The sequence below is a fragment of the Desmodus rotundus genome, chromosome 9 (genome assembly GCF_022682495.2).
Source record: "Desmodus rotundus isolate HL8 chromosome 9, HLdesRot8A.1, whole genome shotgun sequence".
Classification (NCBI taxonomy): domain Eukaryota; kingdom Metazoa; phylum Chordata; class Mammalia; order Chiroptera; family Phyllostomidae; genus Desmodus; species Desmodus rotundus.
In genome coordinates, this window is record NC_071395.1 from 71451344 (window position 1) to 71469714 (window position 18371).

At 49.3% G+C, this 18371-nt stretch overlaps 1 protein-coding gene, 6 non-coding genes and 1 pseudogene across 8 annotated transcripts; 3 read left to right on the forward strand and 5 right to left on the reverse strand.

The window, feature by feature from the left end:
- The first annotated feature begins 347 nt into the window (after nt 1-347).
- TRNAS-CGA (transfer RNA serine (anticodon CGA)) lies at nt 348-429 on the forward strand. The gene has a single exon. It is a non-coding gene; the product is annotated as a tRNA-Ser (tRNA).
- Nucleotides 430-10724: 10295 nt separating this feature from the next.
- TRNAG-GCC (transfer RNA glycine (anticodon GCC)) lies at nt 10725-10795 on the reverse strand. The gene has a single exon. It is a non-coding gene; the product is annotated as a tRNA-Gly (tRNA).
- Nucleotides 10796-10896: 101 nt separating this feature from the next.
- On the forward strand, nt 10897-14951 carry HES7 (hes family bHLH transcription factor 7). 2 transcript variants are annotated; one of them, XM_053911592.1, is made up of 5 exons: nt 10897-11033; nt 11372-11438; nt 13420-13515; nt 14092-14179; nt 14500-14951. In XM_053911592.1, the coding sequence occupies exons 1-5, from the start codon at nt 10972-10974 to the stop codon at nt 14949-14951; spliced, it is 765 nt and encodes a 254-aa protein (XP_053767567.1). In that variant the 5' UTR covers nt 10897-10971. The 2 variants fall into 2 exon arrangements, with proteins under 2 accessions (XP_053767567.1, XP_024421014.2); XM_024565246.3 differs by lacking the exons at nt 10897-11033; nt 11372-11438 and adding an exon at nt 12461-12511.
- Nucleotides 14952-15521: 570 nt separating this feature from the next.
- TRNAR-UCU (transfer RNA arginine (anticodon UCU)) lies at nt 15522-15609 on the reverse strand. The gene is given in 2 exon segments: nt 15522-15557; nt 15573-15609. It is a non-coding gene; the product is annotated as a tRNA-Arg (tRNA).
- Nucleotides 15610-16074: 465 nt separating this feature from the next.
- On the forward strand, nt 16075-16156 carry TRNAL-AAG (transfer RNA leucine (anticodon AAG)). The gene has a single exon. It is a non-coding gene; the product is annotated as a tRNA-Leu (tRNA).
- A 447-nt stretch (nt 16157-16603) lies between these two features.
- On the reverse strand, nt 16604-16675 carry TRNAQ-CUG (transfer RNA glutamine (anticodon CUG)). The gene has a single exon. It is a non-coding gene; the product is annotated as a tRNA-Gln (tRNA).
- A 700-nt stretch (nt 16676-17375) lies between these two features.
- Nucleotides 17376-17648, reverse strand: LOC112308752 (small ribosomal subunit protein eS28-like; annotated as a pseudogene).
- A 146-nt stretch (nt 17649-17794) lies between these two features.
- On the reverse strand, nt 17795-17867 carry TRNAK-UUU (transfer RNA lysine (anticodon UUU)). Its single transcript has one exon. It is a non-coding gene; the product is annotated as a tRNA-Lys (tRNA).
- Between the last annotated feature and the right edge of the window lie 504 nt (nt 17868-18371).

The following is an 18371-nucleotide window of genomic DNA, read 5'->3' on the forward strand; positions in this document are numbered from 1 at the left end:
CAAGTCAAGTTCTTTGAGCTTCCGTGGCCGTGCCCTATCAGTGTGCATCTCTAGGCATATTCCCACTTCCCCTCCATGCACTACGTTGAAGTGGGCAACCTTTGCCTTCAAGGGTGTAGGGCCCTGCCCTCGGATTTTGGCTTATTTTGTTGGGGGCATATTTGGGCGAGGAGGGGGAAAAGGAAAGTTGCTCCCAAGAGCTGCCAATGACTAATGCAAAGCAGGCACGGTCAGCAGCATCCAGCCAAGGCACAAGTGCATAGGTATCTCTAGACAGTGGGGTAGGGTCGCAGGAGGCGGGCCTGTTTATAGGCAACTATAGTTGCACAAGCCCTGGAGTTCACGTGGCTGTGATGGCCGAGTGGTTAAGGCGTTGGACTCGAAATCCAATGGGGTCTCCCCGCGCAGGTTCGAATCCTGCTCACAGCGTCAGTAGTTTTGAGAACATGCATTAGTGCTTTGGGAAAAAATAATTTGTTTTCCCCACTGCGTTCTTCCCTTGGAGAAGAAGATCTTGCATTTGTTCTGGGACTTGCAGGGATTCAGCCACAGGTAACCACTCCGCGAGCGCCCCCTACCAGGCCTTACACTCCGTACTACATACACCTCTGAAGGTTGTGTCCGGCAGAAGCCTTGTAACTGCTGATATGAATTCATAACTCCACCAAACTCAGGCGATTCCTCAGGAATATTTGGCAATTGTAACCCATTCACGTTGCAACTGTCCCATACTATTTCATTTCTCTCCTTACACCTCAAGGCACAAATCCCTGTCCTTTCTCAGGTTTGTATGCTGTTTCAGTAAATAAACAAGGTATTCTGAAGGCCTTTCCCCATCGATATCCACCTACCTACCTACCTGTCCGTCTGTCTGTGGCCATATATTTTTCCTTTCCCTCGTAAGATCCCTTAGATCTTACTGTAGATGAACCCTTCCACGTAAGATCAACCCTTACGCTTACTAGATAGATCTCCATTTCCCTTTTGGCCCACAAGGGCTCAAGAACACTTCTCTCTTTCCCATACCATCAAATTTTCCCAGTCTAATTGGATTATTCCCACCAGCCTACAAACATACCGAAATGTATTCCAATTTAGAATAAGCAAGACAACAAAAGGTATCGACCTCATGTCCCCCTACCACCTCATTCCTTTGTTCCCCTCTCCTGCAAAGTTAGTTATACCCACTGTCTATCTTCCCAGTCTCCTTTGAACCATCTCTCTTAAGGTGCACCTCCCCCCCCCACCCCCAATTCATCAAAGCTGCTCTTGTTAAGGTTACCAAATGACCATTTGACACACAAGCTTACTCCCTCTTAGAAATACTCTCTTCACTTGCTTTCTAGGAGACACTCTTCTGATATTCGTTCTACATCTTTAGAGGTTCATTCACAGACTCCTTTGCTGGCTCATCATCTTCTGGATCTCTAAATGTCAGAGTGTTCTCAGAATTCAATTTTCCAACCTCTTCTCTATCTGTACTCACTCCTTCAGTAATCTCCAGTCTCAAAGCTTTACATACCAACTAGTAATACATTAATGCCTCCAAAATGTTCATCTCCAGCTCCAGAACTCTCCCCTGAATTCCAGATGCCTATATTATATTGCCTATGTATCATTTCCACTTGGATATCTAGTAGGCAGTTACAAACTTAAAATATCCACAACAAATTCCTGGTGGTCTCCCCAAAACCGGCTTCACCTGTGGGTCTTTCCATCCCAGTTAATGGAAATTTCATTTCTTTAGTTGGTCAGACTAAAAACCTTAGGATCATCTCTGATTCTTTTCTCACACACTGCACATTGAATCACTCAGCAATTTCTTATTTAAAATATGTAAAAAATTTTTTGACTACTTGTCACTATTTCACCACCACATCCTGGCCCAAGCCACCCTCATCTTTCACCCAGGCTGTTTACATTAGCTCCTAAATTATTTCCTTGCTTCTGCTCTGGCTCCTTGTTCCCTTACAGTCTGCTTTGAACACATTGGGCAAAGTGATCCTTTTAAAAAATAAATTAGATTCTGTCATTCCTCTTTTCTTTTCATGGGATATCAATATGAATTCCTGGTTTTTAATGTATAGAGGTAAAGAAAAAATGTATGCACATACACAACCTAAACACATACATATGAGTATATTCCCTAGCTTTGTCCACTGGGAGATCCTAAAAGGAATGATACATAAGTAGTGATAAGTACACCAAGTGTCCATACCTTGGTTAGCGAATATCATTCTCTCCCAAATTGAACCAGGGCTCCTTGGGAAAAGGCTGATTCCAGAGCTATGGTTGGGGAATTACAAGAGAATCTTGAAACATTTTGTTGTACCAGAAAGTAAAGAGGTACTCAAGGAATGTTGGGTATATATAAAAAAGACACAGCAGCTAGGGACTATAGTCAAAGAGGTTCCTATTGACAAATTTGAGGCAATTTGAGCATTAAAATAAATAATGATTGTGGTGGATTATAGCTCATCGAATCAAGTAAGAATCCAAAGTTCATACCAGTATAAATAAATGGGAGGAAAACTGAAAGCTTTTTTCAGTAAACTGCCAACTAATAAATATAGGAGTACTGAAGTTAGAAATCAGCAGTGGACACTACATTAGTGGGTGAACTTTTGATGAGATAGTAAAGAATCTCAAAATGTCTTCCCCCAAATTACATATTAATTACTACTAAGGGGAAATAACAACTCTACAGTGGAGAACCCTGGCAAACACCACTTTACCCATGTGATCCAAGTGTGTATCTCAGTGTTGGGACATAATGGCATGTGTCTTCTGAGGTGATGCATTGAGGACACAACATCACTTCCGTGGTGACATTTCTGCCAAACGTGCATAACCTGAATGATTTGAATCTGACTTTTCTCTGTGGAGAAACATCTGACAAAACAAGCTGAAGGACATTCTACAAAACAACGATCCCAAACTCTACAGAACTGTGAAGATCAACAACAAAGATTCTTCCAGATTAGAACTTGGTAACCAAGCTATCAAATTAGGTGAAAACATTTTCAGATGTACAATGTTAAAAAAAAAAAAAAAATCCCACCCATTCTTTCTCAAAACAAACTAGAGACTGTGCAACACTAAAACAGAGGAGGTAAGTCAAGAGGACGTGAGTTATAAGAAGCCCAGAGTCTAACACAAAAAACACGTGACGAGGCTTCTCAAGGTGACAGTAAAGAAAAGCCCAGGAGCAGCGCAGCAAAGAGGAGCAGCGCAGCAAAGAGGAGCAGCGCAGCAAAGAGGAGCAGCGCAGCAAAGAGGAGCAGCGCAGCAAAGAGGAGCAGCGCAGCAAAGAGGAGCAGCGCAGCAAAGAGGAGCAGCGCAGCAAAGAGGAGCAGCAGCCAGTCCAGGCTGAAGCAGTAAGCGTGCTCCAGAAGGAAGACTCTTTAAAAAAATTTTAAGGCTGAAATTGAAGGATCATGTGACCTGTTTGCTCACATCTGACACTTTAAATTGAGTTTGGGTAAAGAATTAGTTATACATTATAGAAAACTAAATAAACCAAAAAATAAAGCAGTTATTAACTCCGTGAAAATAACACTACAATAAAGGTGACTCAAGTGCAAAAATATTTACTTTATCATAATTATATAAACATTAAATATTCATTTAACTAAAAATTACAATAGCAGAACTGGAAGAATGAGGGAGAAAGAAAAACATCTGTGGACGGGGTTCTGGGGGAATAGTGTAGAAAGCCAGTAAAAGCGTCTAAAATGGGGGAAAGGAGATCAAGTATACAGTATGTCATTCAGAAATATGAAGCATAGATTTAAATGGTAGAACTGACAGCTATTAGCTGTCAAGTTGCCTCTGAAGCGTAGGAATCAGGGATGTAGAACGGAAAGCCAACTAGATAGAAATCTAGAAAAACTAGATAGAAGCTGTCTGGAAAAAGGAAAATTAAAGAATCATAAGTGACATTTAAAAATATGTTTATTTATTTTAGAGAGAATGAAAGAAACATGAGTGATTGAATCTGCAACCTTTTGGCTTATTGGGTGATGCTCCAACCAACCGAGCCACACCAGTCAGGGGAAGGTATATTTTCAACAAGGGCAAAAGTAGGTGTGAAAGAGTAGAAAAATGGCAAAAGGAGATGAACCAATGAAAACACAATGGGAGGCTGAGGAGATGTGAGACCATGGACCTGTCTCCGCACTCCAGAACTTGGACATCCCAGAAGGCACTGTCAGTCCTGCCAAACTGGAGCCAAGTAAATACCAATCTCTTTCTACTGGTCACGGGGGCTGGCACCCAGTGTCGTCATTTCACTAAGTTTATAGAACACCTTCACAGGTTCCGAAGTTACTCACCTTCTAGTTGCTGTTCCCAAATAAATGAGTTTTTCATTGTTTGGAAAAAAAACATCTGATTAAAATAATGCTCTTTAAATGTTTTAAAAAAGTTTTTTAAAAAGGAAGGATTCTTTCAGCCCTAGCTGATGTAGCTCAGTGGATTGAGTGCGAGCGTCAAACCAAGGGGTCGCGGGTTCCATTCCTAGGCAGGGCACATGCCTGAGTTGTGGGCGGGGTTCCCAGTGGGGGGTGCGCGAGAGGCAGTCACACATTTATGTTTCTCTCCCTCTCTTTCTCCCTTCCTTCCTCTCTGTCTACAAATAAATAAAATCTTTAAAAAAGGAAAAGAAAAGAAAATATTCTTTCAGATTAAAAGTAAAGAGACATAACAGCTAAATGCAACATGTGATCCTGTATTAGATCGTGGGTTGGGGGGAAAAAAAGAGCTATAAAGGAGGTCAGTGGAACACTTGAGGAAATCTGAATAGGGACTGGGGCTTAAGTAATAGTATTATATTAGTTTTAATGGACTGATATCGGTAATTGTACTATACATACTATTTAGCTACAACTGTCCTTGTTCTTAGGAAATACACATTGAGTGACTAGGGGCAAAAGGGCCTGATGTTTCCCGCTTACCCCCAAACGGTCCAGAAAACACATATTTTACATTTGGAAAGCAGTGATAAAGCAAAGGTGGCAAATGCAAACAATTAATGGGCCTGGGAAAAAACAGTACTGGAGTTCCTTGTATTATTTGTTTAAAAATTATATTAATTTATTTTTAGAGAGGGGAAGGGAGGGAGAAAGAGAGACAGAGAGATGTCAAAGTGTGGTTGCCTCTCGCACGCCTCCTAGTGGGGACCTGGCCTGAAACCCAGGCATGTACCCTGACTGGGAACCGAACCAGTGACCCTTTGGTTTGCAGGCAGGCACTGCATCCACTGAGCCACACCAGCTAGGGCTCCTTGTATTATTATTGTAACTTTTCTGAAAGTGTGACATTATATAAAAATTAAAAATGCCAGAAAACAAAACAAAACATAAAAGCAAAGGGAAAAAAGAAGCCCTCCAATGTCTTCTCAGCTTCTCAGTTGACTCAGAGATGAGTAAGTCCGGACAAAGTCTTCTCAGTGGCCTAGATGGTTCTACATGATCAGCCTTCCCATTTATGGCTCCAATCTCACCTCCCACAACTTCTGCACTTGCTACCTCCACTGCAGCCATGCCTATGCAGGCCCTTGTTGCTCTCTGATCCTCTGACAAGCCAGGCCTTTCTGTCACTTTGCCTGGAGTGTTGTCCCCCCAACCCCCGCCCCGCACTGTATCCTTGTAGCTGGAGCCTTCACCTTACAATTTACCTCCCTGATGACACCTTCTAAAATTGTAGTTCTCACTCTCTACTCCCCTGCTTCACTTTTCCCCATAGCACCTATCACCATCTGACAAAAGGTAAGTTTTGTTTAATGTTCATTTGATTGTTTCCCCCACAGGAAGTTTATGACTCATAAGGGCGAGGAGTATTGTGTTTTGGTTTGGGGCTATATGGAGGTCTTCTATCCTGATTCTTCCTGTGGCTCAGAGGCCAGGTCCTCCTACTTCCCGACCCCCAACCCTCCAGGATCCAACCCTCTAGGTACTCCCCCTACCCAGGACCCAGGGGGTCCCAGGAAGCCAGCCTTCCCTTTGAAGAACAAAGAGGGAGGAGCTGAGCCTTGGAACCCAGGCCCGGGGAGACATCACAGCAGGGGAGGGGAAGCTCAGACAACAGGATCAGCCCACCAGCCTGGTGCTGTCTCAGTTCTTTCCCTGCCCCCTGCCTCCCTATCGGCCGAGGTCTTTTGGACAGGAGCTCCTGTTTCTCAAGTCCAGACATGGCCCAGCGTTGAAGAGGCTGGAGGCCCAGACATTCATACACACACCATGTAAACAGACACAACCACAAACAGACATACATACAGGCCCACACTGACATAGAGGTGTGCCAAACACAGAGAGACCCTATCCTATAACCCCAGAAACCCTGGGAACAGGGTGGGAGAATGTCCTCAGAGCCACATCCGTACAGGAATAGTGGCTGGAGAAAAATCCCCCAGTCTGAATAACTGGTCTCAGGTCTGGGAGGGTCTGAAGTGTGTGTGCGTGGAGGGGTTTCTTTATTTTTTTAGTCTTTCCATTACTATTTACCCCTTATATACCCCCCACTGCAATCACCACACGTTGTCAATGCCCATGAGTCTTTTTTCCTTTTTGCTGGATCCCTCCACCCCCTAACTACAACCCCCCTCCCAGCTGTCAGCCTGCTCTCTTTGAGTCTGTCTCTATTTTGCTTGTTAATTCACTTTGTGTGTGTACTTTTTTTTTTTTTTGAGCGGAGAGGGCTTTTTAGAAAAATAGTACAAAATTAGGTACAAAAAGTAGTATTTAGAGGGAAATAAGAGACCACAACTTACACATTGAAAAAGCTTACAAATGTCACAAAGCCCAGAAAAATAACATATTTGTATTAATTATCTGCCTGAACACCTCTATAATACTTTCCACAGACTAGCTACTGGCTCTACACATTTCGAATCTTGTTTCTCCTCTACTACCCACTCTTGTCACTGGGCACATTCATATCACATGTGCCCTCTGGCATTGCGCCTCCACAGCACAAAGCCTGGTGAGTAGGCACAGGGGATAGGAGTATTCCTGGAAGCTGTTCTTACACCAGGGCGGCTAGGCTAACTTAACTGTGTGTGGACTGACTGGGAACCGTGTTAACATATCCCACAAAAACATCAATCTTATTTCTTTCCAACTCACCTTCCCCCTAACCGAATCCCTCAAAATGCCCACAGCCACTCCAACACAGGTGGGGGTTGGTGACGGGGAAAGCGAACTGGAAAGTGACAGTGGTCTTTACCATATATAGTTAAAAATATCTTCAATTTGCAAATTTTACAGAAGCATATAGTCATGTGAAGATGTTGCTAGGGCCCTCCCAGAGGCCTGTGAAAATGAGGGGTCCTGAAGCATGAAGTTCTTTGTTGTTTTAAAGATTTTATTTATTTTTAGAGAGAGGGGAAGGGAAGGAGAAAGAACAGGGAAAGACATCAATGTGGGGTTGCCTCTTGCACACCCCCTACTGGGGATCTGGCCCACAACTCAGGCATGTGCCCTGACTGGGAACTGAACCAGTGACCCTTTGGTTTGCAAGCAGGTGCTCCATCCACTGAGCCACACCAGCCAGGGAGCATATACTTCTTTACTTTTGTGGTGAATTGGCCCCTGAAACTTGAAATGTTTGATCCCACATCTCAGATGGACTCTCAGCCTGCCTGGAAACCCCATTCTCCTAGTTTAGAAGTTTTGTTTTCCTGCTCTCTAAAGTGAACATTTTACACCTTTCTTCTCAAAGGGCCTGTATGTAGCTCTCTCCCCTCCAGAGATGAACTTGTTTCATTCTTCTTTGAGAAAATGAGAGCAACCAGAGATAACTTTCCTCATCCTTCCACCACCCCAACTGACCCAAGCCCTCTGTCTCTCCTGCCCACCTACTAGCGGAGGCTGATTTCTCTACCTGGCCTTGGAGTATACCTACCTCGCCTCCACCCTCCCCCACACCACAGGTTTTGGTTATTCCCATCAGCCTCAAACCCTTTCTAGCATTCCTCATCTCTTCTACTCCTACCTGCCACACACTGTTCTGCTCACCGTTCACAGAAAACTGTTGATGGAGTTGGCTATACCCACTGTCTGCATGCCATCACTTCCCATCCTTGCCTCGACCGGCTCAGCAGGACTGCACAGTCACTCTCCCCCCAGGTCATCTGTGACTTCCAAGATGCTAAACTGGATGGTTGCTTTTCTTTCTTCTTACTTGACCTCCCAACAGCTCAGCTACAGCTCACTGCTCCCTCTTTCATATACTTTATTTTCTTGATTTCCTGGACACCCCACTCCGCTGGCTGTTCAGCTGTCTCTTTGATCACTCTGGATTCCCTTGACAATTCTCCCTCCTCGACTTGGCCTCAAGTGTTAGGATGCCTCAGGGCTCCTTGCTCAATCTCTTCTCTTCTCTCTGTCCATATTCTATTCTCTCCCTAGGTACTCCAATCTCACAGCATTAAAAACCATGTCTTCCAATGACTTCCCTGTATTTACCCTCCAGCTCTGACCCTCTAACTTGTATATCCCTGGACTACCTGGAACCTCCACTTGGATGTCTAAGGGGATCTCAACTAACCTGACTAAAGTATAATGCTTATTTTCTCTCCCCAAACCTTTTCTGTCCCCTCCTCCTTCCCATTTCAATAAAAAAAGCCAATCTCCTCGTTGCTTAAGCCAAAAACCTAGGTGTCCACTTTCTTTCTCCACTGCCACCACCTCAGACAAGCCACAAAATCATGTCTACCTAGATGACCGCTCTGGCAGCCCAGATGATATCCCTGCTTCCATCCTCCACACAGCAGCCAAAGTGGTCTTTTAAAACATAGGTCATGCCCTGGCTGGTATAGCTCAGTGGATTGAGTGTGGGCTGTGAACCAAAAGTTTTTATTCCCAATTGGGGCACATGTCTGGGTTGCAGGCCAGGTCCCCAGTAGGGGGTGCTCAAGAGGCAACCACACATTGATGTTTCTCTCCTCGTTCTCCTTCTCTTCCCCTCTCTAAAAATAAATAAATAAAATATATTTTTTTAAAGTAGGTCAGTAAATATAACATTCTTATTAAAACTCTCCACTGTTTCCCATGGCACTTAGACCAAAATCCAAACTCCTGGAGCCTCCAGCGCTCTGCGTGATGGGCTATGCCTTCAGTTTTTATCTTTGCACACTCTAAATTCTCCATCCCAGGGACACTGGCCCTCTTTCTTTAGCTCCCACCAGCAAACTCCGTTCCTGCCTCACAGTCTTTGCACTTGTTCCTTTTGTCTGCACTCATGACTGGCTTAGCTAGGCTCAAATATCACCTCCTGATAGAGGGTGCCTCTGAACACTGAGTAACAGTAGCAGTTATTTCCCTCTGAAGTCATTGTCATATCCGATTGTTTCTTGCTCCGCCCCAGCCTTGTACCATCTGAACTTACATTATTTTCTGCTTTCTCAATTCTTTCTGTCTCCTCTGCCCACTAAAATGTAAGCTTCAGGGTAGCCCAGACCCAATGTACCCTCAAAGCCTAACCATACTGAACACACAGGAGGCACTCCATAAATAATAACAGCGGTTGTGCGCAAGACATACAGATGCCCAGACTGTTGTACAATTTCCTTCTGGGGGCCACTGTCCCGCCTTAGAATTGAGAAGAGAGTATTCCCAGTCACCGACACAATCCAGAGACAAGAAGGACCCAACTCGGGCCCAGGTGAAACAGGAGACAGAAACCAGAGGCAGTGACACAGACTCAGAGCGAGTTCCAGAGAGTGACCAAGAGGGACACGGCGGGGAGACCCCGGCTCAGAGACTCAGAGACTAGCCAGAGACAGGGATAGAAGCAGGGGCGCGGAGGGAGGCAAAACACGCCGGAAGACAGGAAAACCTGCGCCACCGGGAGTCGAGCCGCCCTCGCCCCCGCTTACGAGTGGCCACTGCGAGTGCCGGGTGTGCCCGGCCGTCCGCCGGCCCGACGCGTGCGGGATCAAAGCCGCCGGGAAGCGGCGGGCGAGGAGGTGGCAGGAACCTGGAGGTGTGAGTGAGCGAGCTTCCCAGGGGATGGCAGGAGCGTGGGAGCGCAGAGTGCCGGCAGGCGACAGAGACCCGGAGAGCAGGCGAGAGATCCCAGAGACCCGGAGACTCCCAGAGATCGAGACGCACATGCAGATGCAGAGAGAGACGGAGAGGCCGGAGAGACCCGGAGCCAGAGAGGCAGAGACAAGTAAAGAACCAGAGAGACGAGCGCAGAAATTGCTGAGACCAGGAAAGAACGTGAAGTATAGAGACAGAGATGCCAAGAGGTACTCAGCACAGAAAAACTGCGACAAAAAGGCCGAGACACCTGTACTTGGAAAAAGAATGGGCGCTTTAGAGAGAACAGGAGGTAAGACAGAGAGCGAGGCGGAGAAATGGAAAGAAGAACAAGGCAATTAGAGCGCGTGGGGCGGGAATACCTCGCCCCGCCCCTCGGAGGGTCCAGAGGACCCCCGGGGCAGGGATCCAAGCGCGGTGTCTTTTCTCAGGGTCACGCCTGCGGAGGTGAGGGCACCCGGGGCGGAGGAAGGGGTGGGGAAGGCAGCACGACCCCCTGGCTGGGAAGATGGGTGTGTGAGGACGTATGAATCAGTATCTCCATCCAGAGTGTCAAATCCTGAGATAAAGTAAAAAAGTTAATTATTAATATTTGGTTGATATATTAAACTAGGATGCTTCTCAGACACAACATCATCAGATTTCTCTCCATTTGGGGGAAAAGGAAAGAAAAGCATGACTTGCATTGGCCGGGAATCGAACCCGGGCCTCCCGCGTGGCAGGCGAGAATTCTACCACTGAACCACCAATGCACCCGAGAGCAGGGTTGGACCAAACTTTAGAAGAGGTTAAAGTAGCGGTGGTTGGGTGGATTGTACAAACTAGGGACCTGGTGGAAAAGAGACTCTGAATAGTTCACTAGGGTGGAGCGAACAAGCCATTCTTCCTCTTGCCGGAATCCGGCCACCCGGCCATAAAATCGCCCCATATGGCCAGGGGCGGCCCCACACCCGGGTGCGAACAGCCTGGGGCCCCAAATCTCGCGTGCAGGTGAGAAAAACTCAGCCTGAGCCCAGGTTCCCAAGGAGGGGGGTAGCGGGGGCTGCTGGGGCCACCCATCTGCGCTCCCATTTGGCCCAGATAGGGGGAGGTGGGATTGCCGGGGGCCCTGAACCCAAATGGGAGCGCCCTCCCCAAGGTCTGTGTCCCTTGGGGCTCGGGCTTTGGCATGACAGGCAAAAACAGTGAAGTGTGGAGAGGGCTAGGCGGAGTCCCATTCGTTTCCGACTCTGCAGCTATCTTCCGACTCGGCCTCCAACCTTGTCTTTACGTCTCCTTGTCTCTAGCACTTTTGCTGTCCCGTTAAATCTCTGATTTTATCTTCGCAGGCATTTTGTCCTGAAGTCTCCGAGTGTTCACGCATCAGTTTGCAGAGGGTCATGGTCTAGGTTTGAGGTCGGTTTTGATCCCTTTTTCGTATCCCTTTCTTGTCCCTTCAAGAAAACTACCTGCTCCCCTGCAGTCACGAGGGCTTTCCTGGGAACAAGCAAAGCGAGCACACTTGTGTCAGGTGTTCTGGCAGCCATATGCCTAACTGTCCTATAATTTTGAGTCAAATAACTTGTAAATGGGAAGATCTCTCCACCTCCTGTCTGTACTTCAAATCTTTGCTCCCTCTTCCTTGATGTTTCCCCCGCCCCAGTCCAGATATCCCTCAGGATGATCCTTTTCCCGATCACCTACTTTACTCTGATTCTATAATAGATACCTGATAACATATCCACCCCCCCCCCATCCTTTCTAGTGCATATCTCAGTATAAAACTGTCTGGGTCTAGATCAGTGCCCAGCGCTCATGAGTGCGGTTGACCACCGTCCGTTCTTCCGGACTCTGACGTGTGGACGGAGTCCCTTCCCCGTTGCGGAAATTGAATACGACTGCCCTAGATCGAACAGAGCTTCTCTTCCACCTCCAGACAGAGCCCCAGTTGAATTAGATCCACCTCGCACATTCAGGTCTCTCCCTATCTTAAGTAGGAGGTAAAATTTGGGGGAAGATATATAGGATCTAGCCTAGGGGCTAACTTCTACTTTACTGGTCAGTGAGGGTACAGAGACCTCCCCAAAAGGCTGCGATTCTGGGGCGCGTTTTGCCCTCAAATCACCTGAACCCTCTCCCCCTAATAACCTCTTCCCTTCAGCTGGGACCCGCCTCATTATACAACCTTATGGTCCTTAAACCAGCTGGTGCTGCATTGACCCCTCATTTCCCACACTCCCAGGCCAGGTCCCCTCCTTCCCCTCCCCCTTGCGCTCCTCCCCTTTCCGGGAGCCTCGTGCCTGGAGCCGCGCTGGGAGGGATCCCGGTGCCTAAGAGGGCGGGTCCGGGTCTCCCCTGCCCCCCGCCCCCGCCCCCCACCGGGAGCCTGAGGGATATAAGGCGCAACGCGCGCAGGGGCTCGGTCCACACCAGGGTCCAAAGGAGAGATGGTCACCCGGGATCGAGCCGAGAATAGGGACGGCCCCAAGGTGAGAGGCGGGAGAAGAGGGAGCAGAGATCCCTGGTCCAGTCAGGGGACCGTGTCTCTGAGACCGTAGGTCTGGGAAGAGGCTGGAGACGCTGGGCTGGAAGGGGATGTGCACGGGAGATCCAAGGAGCCAGGAGCTGGGGAGAAAGCTGCAAAATATGAAGAAGGGAACAGGGTCAGAGCAGGACCTGCGTGGGCGGCAGAAGCAGAAGCAGAAGCAGAGGTCTGGGGTTCGGGTGATGGGAGTTGGCAGCTTGCCGCCTCGAGGGCGTGGGAGTGGGCTGGTGTTTGAGTGAAATAACCTAGAGGAGCACAGAGCTAAGGGAGGAGGGTGGAAACAAAAAGCGGAGACGTACACTTGCTCCACGCGGGCTGGCCCAGTGGGCACTGGTACCAGAGGACCGAGACCGCGTGGAAGATTTTAGAGCCAGTTGAGAACGGTGACCGCTTAAACGGGTTAGAGAGAGAAGAGGAGGCGCGGTCGCGCTGGGTATCTCGCTTTCTACACTCAGGGTCGCCAACTCTGAGTCCAGCACCTTGTGGCCCACGTGTCTGGGCGCAAAGAGGGCCCCCAAAGTTCTCCACTGAGACAGAGAGAGACTGCACGATGCGGAGAAGTAGAGAGAAAAGAGGAGAAGGAGAGACACAGAGAGGGGAGGAGGGAGGACAAGACTGAGAGAGGAGAATTCAGAAGACCCGGGAGAGAGAGGAGGCGAGCTTCAGAAACTGACCCTAGGGGCGCTGGGAGGGGGAATGGAGAGGGATCGAATGGGTTGGGCCCTAGACTCCCAGGAGTCTTGGGGAAGGGGTGGAGGCGGGACTATCCCAGCGGCGGGATTCCGACGCGCGCGCGCGGCCGCGCTGAGTCTTGGTGCGGTCGGCCCGCTCTCCCTTTCCTGCTGGTCGCAGATGCTGAAGCCGCTTGTGGAGAAGCGGCGCCGAGATCGCATCAACCGCAGCCTGGAAGAGCTGAGGCTGCTGCTGCTGGAGCGCACCCGGGACCAGGTCAGTCTTTCCGGTCCCCCAAGCATCCCGTTCTTGCGTCCCAGGGCCGCCCACTTGGGTGGGGACATAAACTGGCTGCATTGGCGACCCTGGCCCCAAGGCATCCTGACCTGAGTCCCGCCCTTGGAACCCCATCCCAGACCCCCTCTTGCTCTCAGAACGCGATCTTCACGGCCACCCCTCGGGTCTGTAAGTTTCACACCCGGTTCTATAAATTTCACTCCCAGGGTGGGTGCGTTTCAACTTCTGGGTCTGTAAATTCTTCCTCTTCCTCCCCCTCCCCCTAAACAGCCAGCAGGGGAGTTAATTTCAGTCACTGGGTTTGCTACTTCAAATGCCCTCCTCATAATGCGGGATCGGTTTCACTCCCTCGGGTTCGACAGTTTGGTGTCAGGGTGGGTGAGGACCATTCTTGGTCATCTCCACTCCGCATTTGGTAGCGCGCTCTGTGGTCAGCGCGCAAATGCGATCCGGGGGCACCCCCAGCTCCCGCATCCCTCCTTCCTTTCTTCCCCCTGCCACTTTCCCCCTCTCTCCCCACCCCTCTGTCTTTGCGCCCTCCCCTCCTGTCTGTAGAACCTCCGGAACCCGAAACTGGAGAAAGCAGAGATACTGGAGTTCGCCGTGGGCTACTTGAGGGAGCGAAGCCGGGTGGAGCCCCCGGGTACAGCGCGGGGGTGGGGCAGCGGAGGGAGGGAGGGGGGACTCACTGAGGTCCGGGCCGGGGTAGATGGGGCGGAATTTGCCGTGGATGGTGGGCTTGGGGAGTGGCAGAGTCTGCTCTGAGGCGAGGTTAATAACACCCGCGCGTGTCTGTCTCTGTGTCTCCCTCATTTTCTCTCTCTGTCGGTCCATCTGGTTTCCTGTCTCTGTGCGCCTGTCGGGCCTTGGTACCTCTGCGCCCCGCCCCTTCCCTTACCCCTGCTGGGCCCCTGCCCTGACTGCCCATCCTCCCATCGGCCGCACCCACCGCCGCGGCTCCAGGGGTCCCCCGGTCCCCAGCCCAGGACGCCGAGGCGCTCGCCAGCTGCTACTTGTCCGGTTTCCGCGAGTGCCTGCTTCGCCTGGTGGCCTTCGCGCACGACGCCAGCCCGGCAGCCCGTGCCCAGCTCTTCTCTGCGCTGCACGTCTACCTGCGCCCCAAGCCTCCCCGGCCGGAACCCGTAGATCCGAGACCCCAAGCGGCGCGCCCACCGCTGGACCCCGCCGCCCCGGCGCCTGGCCCCGCGCTGCACCAGCGCCCCCCAGTGCACCAGGGCTCCTCTAGCCCTTGCTGTGCCTGGTCCCCGTCCCCTTGCTCCCCCGGCGCCGGGGATTCCGGCGAGCCGGCGCCCCTCACCGGACTGCTGCCGCCTCCTCCGCCGCCTCACAGACAAGATGGGGCGCCCAAGGCCCCGCCGCCCCCGCCGCCCGCTTTCTGGAGACCTTGGCCCTAAGCTTTGGGGGGTGGGGGTGGGGCTGGGGGTAGGGTAGAGACTCCAGCCTAAGGGCAGCAAAGGGATCGGGGCGTCGGGGTGAGGAGGTGTTGGGGAGGGCGGCGGAGCGCGCGGGCGCAGCGCGCGGGTGAGATGTGGTCTATATTAGAGTATCTATATAAATATATATTTCCCTGGTTCCTGTCCCTTTCCCCTACCCCGCCTCCCCGGTGTCTAGGATTGTACCTTTTCTTCCCCTAGCCCAGCCCCAGTCCCTTCTCGAGTCCCTAGTGCATGGAATAAAGTGGTTATTAAACCCCCGTGTGTCCCAGAGCCAGGGGCCTGCCTTTATCTCGGCGTCCACGCCCACTTTCCCTCCCCTTTTGTCTCCCATCCCTCCCTCTCCCCCACCCCAGTCTTGCTCTCCATGGCCCAAGCCCCGGGGCAGACAGGTAAGTAAAGAAGAGGGCAGAGCGAAGACCGAGGTTGGAGCTGAAAACGTGGAAAACACGTAGATAGGGTAGGGTGAGAAGGGATGGTGGACCTTCAAGAAAAAAGTCGGATATAGAAAAGAAAAAAGTTGAATAAAATCGACTCTGGTGGGATTCGAACCCACAACCTTTGAATTGCTCATTTTATCACTAGAAGTCCAATGCGCTATCCATTGCGCCACAGAGCCCACTCTGCAGTTATCCCCGTCTGACAGCTTACGGGTAATAGCATGGGGGAGGGGGAGGGTGGCCAAGAGCGCGAGGTTTGGACTTCGGAGGCTTGCCTGGCAGAGATAGCGGGCTAAAAGCAGGTGAGCCAGGTGGGAGCGCGGGCGCACATGGGTGGAAGAAAAGAGAGAGAGTAACCAAATATGAGCGAGAGGGCGAGTACAGAGCTCCGGCTGCCTGCTTGGGGGATGCTTCCAGCCCAGGTGCACCGCGCTCCCAGATATGGCCACACCCATCCAAATAAACTCGTTTCGTTGTAAATTTCTGTGTCAGTTTCCTTTGGTCTACCTGCTTTGCCATCCGCAGTCTTGCAGTTCTGAATCTAAATTATTTCCAAAGAAAACCGGCTAATTATATACAACCATTGCTCGCTTACTTCTCTACAGTCTCTTAGGAGGACTACGGAGAAACTTTCATTTCACGTAGGTAGCGTGGCCGAGCGGTCTAAGGCGCTGGATTTAGGCTCCAGTCTCTCCGGAGGCGTGGGTTCGAATCCCACCGCTGCCAAGTCAGAGTTTTTCTCGTGTGTTATTCTCCGTGTAAAATCATTCAAACCGTTGCGGGATCTTTCTCAATTTTATGAGGACTCCTGGAAAGGTCTCACCGCACTCTTCCCTCTCTGGTACTCCAGACATAATTTTATCTAGGTTTGCATCCCAGCCCCAAACCATAATGGTGATGGAAACAGCTGAAGTAACCCTCACTACTTCATAGTTTATCTCCCGGTTAACCTCTCCTCAAATAACATTCTCATATCCCAGAACCAGCGTAACACTTGTTCATACACAGACTAAAGTAATTTGTCGTGTGTTTTCCTCACGGTGTGCTGGAGGAACCAACTACCCACTCCGAAAAGCTCATCGGGTTGTAGTTTTCTTTTTAGATTATCTCAGATCATAAAAACACTTCATACACAAAACTGATGAGACACATCAATATTGAAAACAAATTGCAAGGTTCCACCGAGATTTGAACTCGGATCGCTGGATTCAGAGTCCAGAGTGCTAACCATTACACCATGGAACCTGCCCAAGCTCTGGTTTTTTTCTGAATGTTTATATATTAGTCAACTCCCTGTTCTACTTATTCTTCTATCCTCTGCTTTTACAGAAGACAAAGCAACATAAAACAGCTGTCGGATAAGGTAAAAGCCACTATCGAACAATGAAATATGAATTGAGATGTAAGTATAAAATAGAAACAGTACTTAGAAGACAGCATAAAAAATTGTTATAATTCTATGAATATAAAAATGTTGATTATATGTTAAAATGCTAAGATTTTGGATATTTTGGGTTAAATAAAATGTTATTAAAATTAATTTCGACTGTTATTTTTCACTCTTTTTTAAATAACAGATTTTATTTCTTAGAGCAGTTTTAGGTTTCCGGAAAATTTGAAGAGAAAGTACAGAGAACCCCACGTACTCCTGGACCTCCAGTTTTTTCTTCTTCTTTTATTATTATTATTTCATTTTTAGCCTTATTGAGGTATAATTGACATACAAAAAACTGCACACATTTAGTGTTTATACATCTTGGTGAAACTTCTTGCTCTTTTTAGTACAGCTACTAGAAAATGTAAATTTAGCATATATGACTCCCATATGTAATACTCTAACCACCTCTACTTTCCTTCCCGTTATTCGTTCTATCTTCTGAAAACTAAAACCCTGACTCACTTAATACCACTTTTTTTTTTAACAGACAATAAAAACTGTTAACATTCAAATATCATCATCCCCATGGGCCATGTGGCCCACCCAGACATCCAAGACCCAGACGCAAATCCAGCGCAGTCTCGAAGCCTCTCGCTGTGATTCTAATAGGTGAGGCCCTAGTTCACAGGGCCTTTCACGCTGCGGATGATCGAGCGACTCGTGTAGTCCATGAATTTCACACATACCTGCTTGCACCGTCCCCGGGGGGGGGGGGCGGGTTCTGCCCAGCATGTTGGTGACCCTGGCTAGCTTGACAGATTGCACACGGCTCGTGTCCATGACGTTGGCGGTCCGGCCACCACTTCCTTTTAAAATTAAGTAATAGTATTTTCGTTAATCTTTTCCTTTGTTTTGTTCGAAGACACACAAACATTAATTGTACTAAAAAAGGAATGGTGTTGTTCGGGTAGAAAAGTAAAAGCAGACGCCCGAACAGGGACTTGAACCCTGGACCCTCAGATTAAAAGTCTGATGCTCTACCGACTGAGCTATCCGGGCTCCCTTGTAGTGATGCTGCTCTGCTATCCTTAATAGTATTTTACGTGCAAAAGTTCGAGCCCGCAAAACTGAGGGGTAATTGTATGTACATATTCAGATGATTTTGGCACAGACCCTAAGAAAGCTAGAGTAGCCGGACGACTGCTGATCGCGCTTCTTACCAAGCCTGTCGAGTACAGTTCCTACGGAGTTTGGTTTCTTAAGGCTGAAGCGTTGCGAAGGCTGGGATGGTGCGATGCCGAGACTGGCCGCATGGGGTCGCTGCCGGCTACCGGCTTCCCTCGCCGGGTGGTTTCTCCCCAATCTGGAAGACCTAAATTCTAGGCACCCCGGCACCCCTGCTCCAGCCCAGAAAGTTCGAGGGTGGGCCCGGAGCAGAAGAATGCTATATGGGCCTTTCAGATGCTGTGCACGCAGAGTACACCTCGGTACCCCGACGGGCCCCATTCCAAGGGAGAGATTGATATCTGGCGCGCCAAAGACGTGGGGCACTGACTGCTGGGC

Excerpts from the sequence above, each read along its gene's own strand:
- HES7 (XM_053911592.1), top strand. The coding sequence starts at position 10,972 with ATGGCCAGGGGCGGCCCCACACCCGGGTGCGAACAGCCTGGGGCCCCA. Across the intron at positions 11,034-11,371 it reads GCCCCAAATCTCGCGTGCAG|GCATTTTGTCCTGAAGTCTC; the intron begins GTGAGAAAAACT and ends TTATCTTCGCAG. Across the intron at positions 13,516-14,091 it reads TGGAGCGCACCCGGGACCAG|AACCTCCGGAACCCGAAACT; the intron begins GTCAGTCTTTCC and ends TCCTGTCTGTAG.